This window comes from Neltuma alba, unplaced genomic scaffold (genome assembly GCF_004799145.2).
Source record: "Neltuma alba isolate B1F8T4 unplaced genomic scaffold, ASM479914v2 tig00005357_pilon, whole genome shotgun sequence".
NCBI lineage: Eukaryota > Viridiplantae > Streptophyta > Magnoliopsida > Fabales > Fabaceae > Neltuma > Neltuma alba.
The window spans coordinates 1-11,884 of record NW_021634079.1 but is presented as its reverse complement, the minus strand read 5'-3'; the positions used below and the strand labels follow the sequence as shown (position 1 = coordinate 11,884).

At 34.6% G+C, this 11,884-nt stretch overlaps 2 protein-coding genes across 2 annotated transcripts; one reads left to right on the top strand and one right to left on the bottom strand.

Moving 5' to 3' along the window:
- The first annotated feature begins 5,325 nt into the window (after positions 1–5,325).
- On the top strand, positions 5,326–6,651 carry LOC114747559 (mitogen-activated protein kinase kinase kinase 18-like). Its single transcript, XM_028935918.1, has one exon. The coding sequence runs from the start codon at positions 5,326–5,328 to the stop codon at positions 6,649–6,651; it is 1,326 nt and encodes a 441-aa protein (XP_028791751.1).
- Positions 6,652–7,371: 720 nt separating this feature from the next.
- On the bottom strand, positions 7,372–10,159 carry LOC114747560 (uncharacterized). The gene is made up of 2 exons (XM_028935919.1): positions 9,749–10,159; positions 7,372–8,086 (listed from the first exon to the last, which is right to left on the bottom strand). The coding sequence occupies exons 1-2, from the start codon at positions 10,029–10,031 to the stop codon at positions 7,704–7,706; spliced, it is 666 nt and encodes a 221-aa protein (XP_028791752.1). The 5' UTR covers positions 10,032–10,159; the 3' UTR covers positions 7,372–7,703.
- Positions 10,160–11,884: the final 1,725 nt, after the last annotated feature.

The window sequence follows — 11,884 nt, the reverse complement described above, 5'->3', positions numbered from 1 at the left end:
TTAACAAGGTTAGCAAAATCAACCAGGAAAGTAATTAAGATGTTTGATGAATTAGTTAAAGGTGCTTGAGATGATAATGGTACAACGTTAGGGGGTGGAGAAGAATGAAAACGATAGAAAAATAAATTAACCCAGTATAGTAATGTTACATTGAGGTCAAATTAATTTCTATATTATCATCCAATTTTTGTTATATCTTGATAATCTTGTTGGTTTTATAAAAGGCGGTGTATTTCTTAATTTATGAAAAATAAAGAGCTGCGTGTCGCGTAATTTAAATAAGCTGCTGGTTAAAAAGAAGTTGAAAAGATATTATTTTATTTAAAAATCTTTTTCTAATTATACCATCCTTTATCAAAAAGATTCTGTTCTTATCAAGACCATGGAAGATAAAGCGTAGATGGTTTTTTGTTTTTTGTTTTTAATTTGGCCTGAGAAAGCGTTGTGGTTTATAATCTGAAATATTGGAAATGCAAAAACCAAAAAAAATCTGAAATATTGGAATTGGATAAAATATAAGAATTAGCACACACCCCTGCCCACACGCAACTAAAAAGAGAAATCGAACGTTTAATTCAAGATCATTTTACAAATAATTTGGAAATGTTCCGCCTTGAATTACTTTGGTGGTCCTTGTAAAATTAATCCTTAATTTTAATATTAAGATGAAGATTTAACTCCACTTTATCTTAAATTGATTTTCAATTAAAATTATTTTAAATAATAGATTGAAAGTTATATTTAAAATAATGACATATTGAATAAAAAAAATTAAACGTATCATAAATCAAATACCCAGAGTTAGTTAATATTATTACATCAGAAAATAACATAAAAATAAAATACTAAAACATTGTCGAAAAAATGAATATCTGATTCATTTATGTCTTACTTTATCTTTTAAACCAAATCATTAAAAGATAATTGAGGATTTTTTTTTTTTTTGGGAGAAAAAGAAAGGAAAATCAAATCGTGTTGCTAGCATGCACATCTCTCTCTCTCTATATACACATACTTTGGGAGGATATGTGCACAAGAAAACCATAAAAGTGAGTAGAGACCATAAATATCATAAAAAAGGTTTCCAATTTGAGAATTCCCAAAAAGACGATGATGACGATGAAAGGAACAAGAAAAGGGCAAAAGCGAGAGCACGAAGAAGACACAGTGGGAGGAGAAGAATATAGCAGCAAGAAACAGAAGACGATGATAGTTGAGGACACAGATGGCAATATCGAAATTGTGGAGTCTCCAGAAAAGGCAGAGCGTATTGCTGCGCTGAAGAAACGATTCGAAGGCACCATCTTAAGAGCCAAATTGAAGCAATCTGAATGTGCTGAGACCAGAAGAAGGCTCAGAGCTTTTTGAAATTCCATCTCTTGTTCAAACACAATTTGTTCATTTATTTATCATAGATTTCAGCACTTCATATTATGTTACTTTGAATATTGAATATTCTTTGTATCTATTTTTTTTTTTAAACCTATGAGTTTTTCATTCATATAATATTTCAGTACCTTAATTTAAATACATCTTGCATTACATGAAATTCTTCTACTCTTAAACTCATACTTAAATTCTAATATGATTATATTATGATTATTTCTAGAGAATATACGCAAGCACTTCACTCACTTTGTGTTACAATAAATTCACTTTGGCGTTTCTCACAGAAATTTAAAAAATATTAAATTACGTAATTCCACCTATCATCTACTTCAAATTCAATGTGCTCCTCTAATATTTAAATTTGATTTTTTTATTTTGGTATAACTCGTAGTATCCTAAGTCACTTTGGGTTAAGTTAAAGTCCTCCCAATTTAAGCATTCAGAATTGTGTTCTCTTTCTTATTAAAATGAGACCACTTATTATCTCAACTAATAGTTTGTTGATTTTAAATTGGAATATGTATTAAAAAAAAAAAAAAAGATATGTTCTTGTATTCTGGATTCTATTGGAAACTTACGTCGGGTATATAAGGGCAGTGAGGCCCCAGATTCTGTATCCATTCTAACTGGGCTGAGCCCAATATGAAGCAGTCATTTTAGATTTTTCAATGGGCCCCATATCCAATAGTTTCTCAATTTCAATCTTCTTTGGGCTTTTCCTGTTGGCCTAGATTGTATCAAAAATAAGAGGGGTTGCATGACGCGGCCGTGAGCTCATGAACTTTTTCAATTTAAAAATTAAGAATGATCCTATTTCCTATATTATAATTTACGCATAGAAATATTTTCTATTAAATTACACAGTATAGATAAATAAGTGAATGTTTTTGTTTAAAATTGAATTACGAAAATGAGTTTACATAGTGTAATAAATTAACGAGTTTTCTTTAGTGAGCCGCCATAAGGAGGATAATTTTTTTTAAAGATATTGAGAGAAAAAGAAATAAATTAATAAGTTTTTAACGAAGAGGGTGAAAGGTTAGTGGTGGGCGGCGCATATGAAGATAGGTTAGAATAAAGCATCGCTTCATTGCTTGAAGACCACGTCACCCCTTCTTTTGCTTTTCCCTTGAAACCTCCCCTCATGCATGCAAGTAGATGTGGCAGAGTCAATGTGGACCTTTCAGATCATTATTAGATTAACTATTTTTTCATTTAAAAATTTAACACATAAACTAATTTTAATTGGATGAATTGTCCAAACAAATATATAATTTATTTGTTTGTTAAACAATAAAATAATAAGTACCTGATTAGATTAGATGGACGGCGCTCAAGAAACCAAACTCGCTTTAACTTGCTCGTGCCTTTTTGCACGCCAGCTTAGTGAAACAAGCTTGTTTGTTGACTGGGCTATGGCTGTTGACTTTTTCCCTCTTTCTCTAACCCTCTAATTTTAATCTTTCTTCTCACTTTACACACTATACATATTCTTCTTCTTTTTGAAATCTGCACAAATATACACAGTGATTCGCATCAATTGTTATTTTATTTGAATTAAAAAGAAAAGTATGAGCGAAATCAAATTTATGATCTCCCAATTATAGTGAAATTTAATTCATGTCACTAAATTAGGTGGTCATTGCTATTATTTGCATAAATCATTATACTCCTCTTGTCATTAATATAAAACCTAATCGTTGAGTTAATTTTGATTATAAATATAAAACTTATTTCTTATATTTATTAATTTTTCCTAAATTACTCATATGAATACTCTTTCAACTATAATCAAGTAAGTGAAGGAGGAAGAATATTAAAGAAGATGATTATGGTGTTTTAAGAAAAATATGTCATATTTTTTATAATTAACTAACTCACCTAATTTTCTTAATTTAATTAAATTAGTTAAATATGTCTTATATTAAAGACCAGAGAAGTATCATGCAAAATTCAGAAATATGCCTGAGCCACTTATCATGTTTCTTCCTATGTGAAAGAGAAAAAAAGGTCAATAGTGTTGATTCCGCAAAATGAAAATTCTCATATAAATAGGAAGTTACTGATTTGGTTCTGTTTGATTCCTTCTTGGGCAATGAGGTGTCCATGGAAATGGCTGCGAAGTTTAATGATCAATTCTTAAATGTCAAGATGATGGCTGATTAGATTCCTAATTAGTAGGTGTTGTTTGAAGGAATCCGTGTTCTTATAAATGAAGTAACTTTTGCTTTTAAAGGAAAAGTCATTCTAGTAACTTAACTATGGCATTGTTTAAAATAACTTATAAGTAGCTTTTCAGTTGTGATTTACAAAATTTAAGATAATTATATGATAAAAATTCTGTTTTAATTTATGTGAAATGTGTTTATAAGTAATTTTAAAAATGATGCCAAATGGAGTTTATATTACTAAGGAATTATGAATGATCTTTCTCATTTTACAGGACTTTAAATCTTGATTTCCTGTTCTCTTAAAAAAGATAGAATATTTATTCTAATATAAATTATTTGGCGCAACATAACCTCTCTAATTAAGTCATACTAGGTAATGACAATATTATCCTGGGAACTAAAGCAACAAGGTTCATGAATTACTGTCATGAGTCATATTTAGACCTTGTATGAGTCATGTCTTATGAATGCTTTCAATATACTTCATATGTATGACAAAAACAATAAAGTCAATGCTTCCTCGTTGGCTTGACTTGTTGCGAACTTCGATGAAACTTTTCATTGACTCGGCCGAATTCCTAAAAATAACTAAATCTAGTCTGCCATGGCTTGAATTTATAGTATGCTTGTTTGGACATTTTTTCACCCAATTGAACAGCTTCAAAATGCAATAAATTAGTAATAAATTTTTATATTCAGCTAATTTTTTAATTTTATAAACACGGCTAACCTACCCTCATGAAAAAAAAAACAATTTGTAGGAGTACCAACTTGACTTCAACTATTTGCTAACAACCTCTTAATTTAATGACACCCCAAACCTCTTCTCATAAAAAAATTACGAGTCTGTGTCCTAATGTTACAAAAACCGAACGAGATAGGTGGGCGTGTAGTTCTTCTCCTCAGCGCAGAGAACTTTTAAATTGCCTATATTGGGAAGGAAAAAAAAAACTTATCTCCATGGTATTTTTTTTTTTTTTATCAGAATATCTCCATGGTATTTGTTTGCCTCCAATTAAAAAAAAAGGCCTTTTTATCTTTTTGTAAAACAAAATCTCTCTAACATATTTACTTCATACCACACAGGATCACACAATCACTTAAAACAAGTTAATTCAAATTCCTCCTAAATCACCCACACTGTATTTGTAGTTAGATTAGATTAGATGATATTGTTATGTGCATTAGAAAATGTTCACCAATTAATGACTCATCAATTTCTTAGCGTTGGAGAGAAGCTGGGAGTGGAAAATGACGCTGAAAGGCTGTCATACATTGCATATGCACTGTTGCTTGAGTACCTCCTGGAAGAAATGATCTGTGAAACATATTATTATAATATTTAAATATTTAATTATAATCATAACTATTATCCAAATCACCGCATTGGATGAAAAAGGCAGAGGCAGCACGTGCCGGCATGTGCCTCAGACCTTGCCTTAGCTTTAGCTTCCTAAGCAATGCTTCATCATTCCCCTTTTCTCATCCTATCGCCGGCCAAACCCCAACAAAAGCAACCTCTCCTCCTTACACGTGGCCCCTTCCCACCAACGCGCCACAATACGGCGGCCGCCCATAAATTCATCGCAAACAACAAAAAGCCCTTCCATTCCCACATCACCTCCTCTCTTTCCAGCACCCATCCAATCACATCACACCAAAGTTTCAACCTTTCCATATATGCGTGTGGTTGTGTATATAATAACACGAGAAAGGTGAAGCTTCTGCCAAACTAATCTCAATCTCAAACACAATAAACTCACAAATGGAGTGGACTAGGGGGCACACCATCGGCCGGGGTTCGACCGCCACCGTGTCGGTCGCTGAGTTTCGTGGGTCTGGTCGGATTGTGGCTGTCAAGTCGGTGGAGCTCCAACGGTCGGAATGCCTTAGGAGAGAGCAGAGTATTCTATCCACATTGGAGTGTCCTCATGTTGTTGCCTACGAAGGTTGTGACACCACATTTGAAAATGGTGCGTTCATGTACAACTTGTTCATGGAGTATGCGCCTTACGGGTCGATCGCCGACGAAAGTCGCGGGCGTGATGGTGGGTTAGATGAGTTTATGGTTGGACATTATGCTCGTCAAATTCTGCTTGGGTTGGACTACTTACATTCCAATGGGATTGTGCATTGTGATTTGAAAGGCCAGAATGTTTTGCTCACTGATGAAGGGGCTAAAATTGCTGACTTGGGTTGTGCCCGGAGAGTTTCGGCGGAGCAGAATTATGGTGGGGTGATTGCCGGCACCCCGGCGTTCATGGCACCAGAGGTGGCGCGAGGGGAGCAGCAGGGGTTCCCTGCCGACGTGTGGGCTCTTGGCTGTTCTGTGCTGGAGATGATCACCGGAAAAGCACCGTGGCATGACATTTCCGACCCGGTGAGTGTCCTCTATCGAGTAGGGTTCTCCGGCGAGGTACCGGAGATTCCAAGCTTCTTGTCGGAGCAAGGGAAGGATTTTCTCACCATGTGCTTGAAAACAGATCCGAACGAGAGGTTGTCAGCAGGTGAACTTCTCAAACACGAGTTCGTTCAGGATTCAAACACAGCGTCGAAGAAATTTGATGAGCCTAGTTCAAATTCCCCAACTAGTGTGTTGTTGGATCGAGATATCTGGGACTCGTTTGACGAGCTGCAGAAAACCCAAACACCGGATCTGAACCCGACCCCGACCCATGGTCCCGCCTTCTCCTGGGATCCTCCTGGCCCCAGAAGTAGAATTCGTCGGTTGTCTTCTTCTATGCCCAATTGGGAATGTGATGACGAATGGATCACAGTAAGAGACAGCAGCATCAATGGCGGAGAATCTAATGAAGAAACAGAGAATTATGGATTAGACAGTTCAAATTACATTAGAGAGGACAATTATTTCGTTGTTATTGGTGAACCCAGAACAATTAGTACAGTTGGATTGAGCGAGTGTTGTAATATTAATGATTATTTCTGCATCAGAGAATCTTCATTAGGAAATTCGCAATGTATAAATATGGCTGCCAATAGAAATATATTGCATGACTTGCTTTCAGTTTTCCCTCTCTCTAATCCTACTTTTGGAAGCATAATTTTCTTTTGCCTGTTGCTTCTACAGTAGCAATCCGGTATAATTACTGTGGTAAGAAAGAATAGGGGAAAATAACTGATGAGGTGGCTCTAGAGTCGAACAAAGACCAGAGGCATAATCACTTTTAATTTAAATTTCAAGTCAAAAACTCCTGTGATATACATTAAAATATTTCTTAATTTGATGGATCTTTTCAGCGCTTGAAATTTTTTCGAGTCCAAATTATGATATCGAAATTGAGACAAATACACAAAATTATTTATTAGAATTAGATAGAAAAATAGACTATACTAAGTAAATTTTAAAAGATTAATAATATTAAATACAATAGTTTATTATAGAATAAATAATACTACCTCGTGTCTTTAATATGATATATAGTTTGTAGTTTAAGTTAAGGAATGAAGGTAGTTCATAAAAAAAATTCACACGTCTTGATTTGGTTGATAACAAGTGCCCTATATATACGAAGCCAAGTATATGAGTTACTAATAGACGTTAATTGCTTAAATATAAAATCTCAAGTTTGGGTTTATATGAATACTGAAAACATATTTGGGAGAACCATTTCAGATTAAACCCAACAATGCTTGAAACTTGAAAGTGAAAGTCCAGTACTAGTTAAGTTCCTTTTATCTGGAAAAGCAGTGCATACAAATGATTGATAACTTTCTTGGATTTGTTTAACGTTCATAGTTGGTATTAAATCAGACCAACATGCTGAACCAAAGTATAATCACGATTCACAAATCAGCAGCAGACACTTCAGGCTTCTATACATATTTTGTCAAATCTTGGAGGCAAAACAAGTTCTCTATATTTCACCAATGAAAAAGAAAAAACAAAGAAAAATAAACAATCTACAGCAGGCAAAAACAACTCAACACTGCGTATGAAAATAGGACTTATCACATTTTGTTAGCACAAAATTTATCCAACTTCATTCCATTTCAGCAGAATGAAGTCTAAATTTGAAGTCAAAACAAAAACTTCTCTTGAAGAACATTGTTGGGAAAGATTGATAGCCTCTTGTCAGCATAGTGCCATGGTACTCAAGAAGAGTGCGCCCGAAAATGTGTCCTTTATATGTTCTTCTTGCCACCTGAGTGTGACAATCGGCGATCAGATGAATGAAGTTCGTTGCGGAGGTTCTGGTTTTCTTCGAGCAAGCGATCATACTCAAGAAGGAACCCCTCGGATTGTTTCCTCAGAGCAACTGCATTGGCTTCTGCAACTTTTACATCTTCTGTTTTTGATGCAAGTTCAGATTCCAATCGTTCAAGTTCTGCTCTCAACTTGGCTGACTCTTCTTCCAAGGCTTTCATTTCTTCTGGACTTGCAATTTTTTCGTCTTCGGGCCCTCGTACTTGATTCTTAATAGCCTCCATGCTCTTTCTTCGCATTCGAAGTTCTCTTATGTAATGGTGTAGTCTGTCAGCCATAAATACGAGGAAAATCACAAAACCTGCAAACAAGGCCAAAACCAGACGATCAATCGCTAACAAGAATGAATATCTTGATCCAAATATTAGGTAAACTCCTGCAACCCTAAACATTCTTGTCTTGATTGGACTGGAATTTAAGATATGGCCATCATTAATGTGTTTTAAGGTCTGAACGGGGGTTCTTGGTAATTTAATGGCACTATGTTCTTGACATGACAATGAAAGCACATTAAGACAATGAGTTGATTGATTTTTAAGGCATCAGAATGTGAATGAAGTGATCTTCCCTGTTGAAGTGCCAAGATTCTTCATGGAATCACATCTGATCTCACTATGTTTACATATAATCATATATAGCACAGGGAAGAGAATAATATATGACTAAGAAAGATAAGAAAGAAAACAAGAGCAGAAAGTAAGCCCCTTTACTAAGAAATGGAGATCTCTGCGGATTTAAGCCCCAGAGCAAAATTGTCATTCTGTGACTTCTTTGTTATGAAACTAAGTAGTCTTCCCCTTCACAGAATGAATTCAGGAATGAAACTATGATTTCCACACAAGATAATTTCCACACTGCGCTTAAAAGAGCGCCTTAAGCAGGAAGTATTAGGGGAAACACAATTATGTACTTGAAAAAATCTTGAGAAGAAAGAAAAATTACTCATATTCTGCGATACAAAATTGCAACAATATTTGGACAAGTTAGTAATTGTTGAAAACTATTTAACCAATATTCATTAAACAATTCCGGTAGTTACATATTAGTGAGGAAAGGACTATAGAAATATTAAGGCCATCAAGATCAGGCTGAAAGAACTGTCACGTAGCACTAGTGTCTGGATCAAACTGAGATACCAGGCTTTATTGACACAGTAGCTGGGGAAACTCTTGCCAGACGCAATGCCTATGCACTACATGCAGGGAAAACAGGAAGCAAGGTAAACTTCATGTATGTGGTCATCATCATAGAATAATCTTGCACAGAAGCTAATCCCTCATCTTCCATCAAACTGAAGTATATCTGATAACTCAAGATTAAGACACCAGAGGAACAATTGAGTATGTACAAGGATTTGTTTATCCATGTGACTGCACTACCTTTGAAAAAGCAATCATCATCAATATATCAAAAACTTGCGTCCATACAGTTAATACATAGGTCCTCTGCCCTTTATTAAAACGGTATTTGAAAACCATTGAAGGCTGGTTTTTTTCCTTTGCTGGATATCAACCCCCCTCCCTTCCTCTTTCTCAAGAACTACAACACTTTTCGTAAACTCACATTTACCATTTTATTCAGAAGCTTGCGTAGCTTCAGATGCAGCCCGCAGTTCGCTCACTGTAAGTTAAGAAACTAAGAAATCACCATTGAACAGAAACGTATTCTAGACTCAACTATAGAATCTAGACACGAATTCTGGATTCCACAATGATGGAAGGACAAAGAAGGTGAATTCATTCAGTTAGATCTTAACGCGTAAAGTGACACTCATTCGATAAAGCAAATTCCAAGTTTGAATCAGATTCGCCTATCAAGCCACGATCTCACCCAAAGTCATCCTATTTAAACTTTAATCCCGCAAAGAATCCTAATCAACTTTAAGCCAGGAGAAAAAACAGTGAAAACATTTCCATTCAGGTTAAAAGCAAAATTATACTCGAAAAAACGAAGGGAGGAATACCCAGAAGAGTAGCTTCAAGAAGGTGCCGCCCCATAAGAACCTGATCAGTAGGATTTGCAGCTCCATTTTCGATCCCACGCTTCCAAATCTCCATCATGCTGTAAACAGTGGAAAGCAAAACGACGATAATTGTTCCGGCAACGGACTTCACCATTAAGGGTCCTCTGCCCCGCTTCAGCCGATCCAAGCCCATGATCACCAGCTTCCTTAAAGGGGTCTTAAATAGCAGTACCATTATCAGTGCCATCTCCAAGACAATCACTAAGAACAGTAAATTAATCATCTTTCTTAGCAGTGAAGTTCAGAGACTTATAGATCTTTACTATTTGATTGAGGTTTATTGATAATTGACTAGGAGTTAACGAGACAGAATGCTGGATCCAATTCTAGGATTTAGGTCACGCAGTCATAGAGCTCGAATCAAGAGGAGAGGGCCGGTTAGAATCTGACAGCAGAAATATGAGTTGGCAGAATGGAGACCCTGTTAAGAGCTTAAGAGTTAAGACTGAAGAATTCTCAATCCTGAAGGAAGCAAACAGAGTGGGTTTCCACCTCTCGTCATTGCTTCAAAATTGGCAGAGCTCTTTTCCTGTTAAGTCCTCAAATTTTCTTGTTATTACAGTAAGGACCCAAATTTCTTCTGTGCTGCTCCTCGCCTGCTTTTGCTCGTGACTTTTCTTCCCCATCTTCTTTCCTTCCTCTCCCTGTTTTTGTTTTTTTCGACAGGGAAAGAATTAGAAGATTTTCGTTTACGTGTCAAGTAAGCTTCTAGATAAGTTTTTGATTGAAAACTTTTGCATGAAAAAAATTAACCATATCGTTGTATTTTTGTTCCCCCTATTTTTGTTATATATTATCATTTTTTTTCGTCTTTATGTTATTTCTTTTCTTTCTTTTTTTTAAACAACAACTTGGTTTTTACGAAAAAGGTGACCCGCATATTAATTACGCGCACAATCACATAATTGACACTTTTGAATGCTTTTGAGAAATAAAGAAAATTTAAATAATTTTTTAATTGATTGTAGTATATTGTTGAATGTAGGGATAATTTTGGAGGTTATAAAAATAGCAAAGAAGCGTGAATAAAGATGGATCCAATTTAGTATGAAACTGAATTTAAGTTTAGTGAGAAAATGATATGTGACGGAATGGGGTTTCTGTCATCAAAAAGATGGATTCAAGTTGTAAGAAGCGTGTGGCAACAAAAGGAAAGGAAAGGAAAGATATAATTTGGTAAGGCTATCAAACAAGTTGCTCTGCACTTTAGTTCAGAAGAAGAATATGTTATGTTAAATATGATATTTGCTTTTTATTCATTTTTTAGAAAATGGATATAATGAAAATGATCCAGTACCCATACCTTGGAAAAAAATAAATTTTGAAACTGACTTGAAGAAAGTCTCTTGAGGAAATTAAGGAAGCACAACTTGTTCTATTAAAAATTTAAGATTGATGACTCTATATGATATGTTGAGCCTGAGGGTAGGGCTTTGTCTCATTTAATTTCTTTGTGCCTTCATTGTTGCTTTGTGTTTGTACTTTAGAGTCCTACCTAGGTTAAAGGATAATGTATTTAAATGAAGAAGAAACCAATCTTGTTTTTCTTTAAATTACTAACTCCTATCTTAATTATAAGACCTTATTTATAAAAAATTGTAATATTACCTGCGATTTTAATTATAAATAAAATTTTATAATTAGGACTGTAGATAGTATTACAATTTTGATCCATCATCACATTTTCAATCAAACGATATATGGATGTTGCTTCTTTCTCTCTTTTTTTGGGCCAATCACAAAATCAAGTTTTTTAAATTAAAGAAATAGCCATTCACCCAAAATATATTTCTTGATTTGTAAAATATTAAATATTTAAAAATGATAAAAATGGAAATAAGGAATGAATCTCATACACACACACACAAAACACAAGATGCTCTTACATTAAAAAATAGTTAAAACTGATCTGTATAGAAAAGCCGAAATGCTTTTTCACTAACTCCATAAAGATGATTATTATTGAAGTTTGTGGGCACAGCTTGATCTCCTCACTTGAACACATCATCCGTTAATCATGCCGACCTTAGTTTGATCAAAATTTTTAATAATTAATTAATTGTAGATCTGACGTTG

Excerpts from the sequence above, each read along its gene's own strand:
- LOC114747559 (XM_028935918.1), top strand. The coding sequence starts at position 5,326 with ATGGAGTGGACTAGGGGGCACACCATCGGCCGGGGTTCGACCGCCACC.
- LOC114747560 (XM_028935919.1), bottom strand. The coding sequence starts at position 10,031 with ATGATTAATTTACTGTTCTTAGTGATTGTCTTGGAGATGGCACTGATA. Across the intron at positions 8,087-9,748 it reads TCTTGAAGCTACTCTTCTGG|GTTTTGTGATTTTCCTCGTA; the intron begins GTATTCCTCCCT and ends CCTTGTTTGCAG.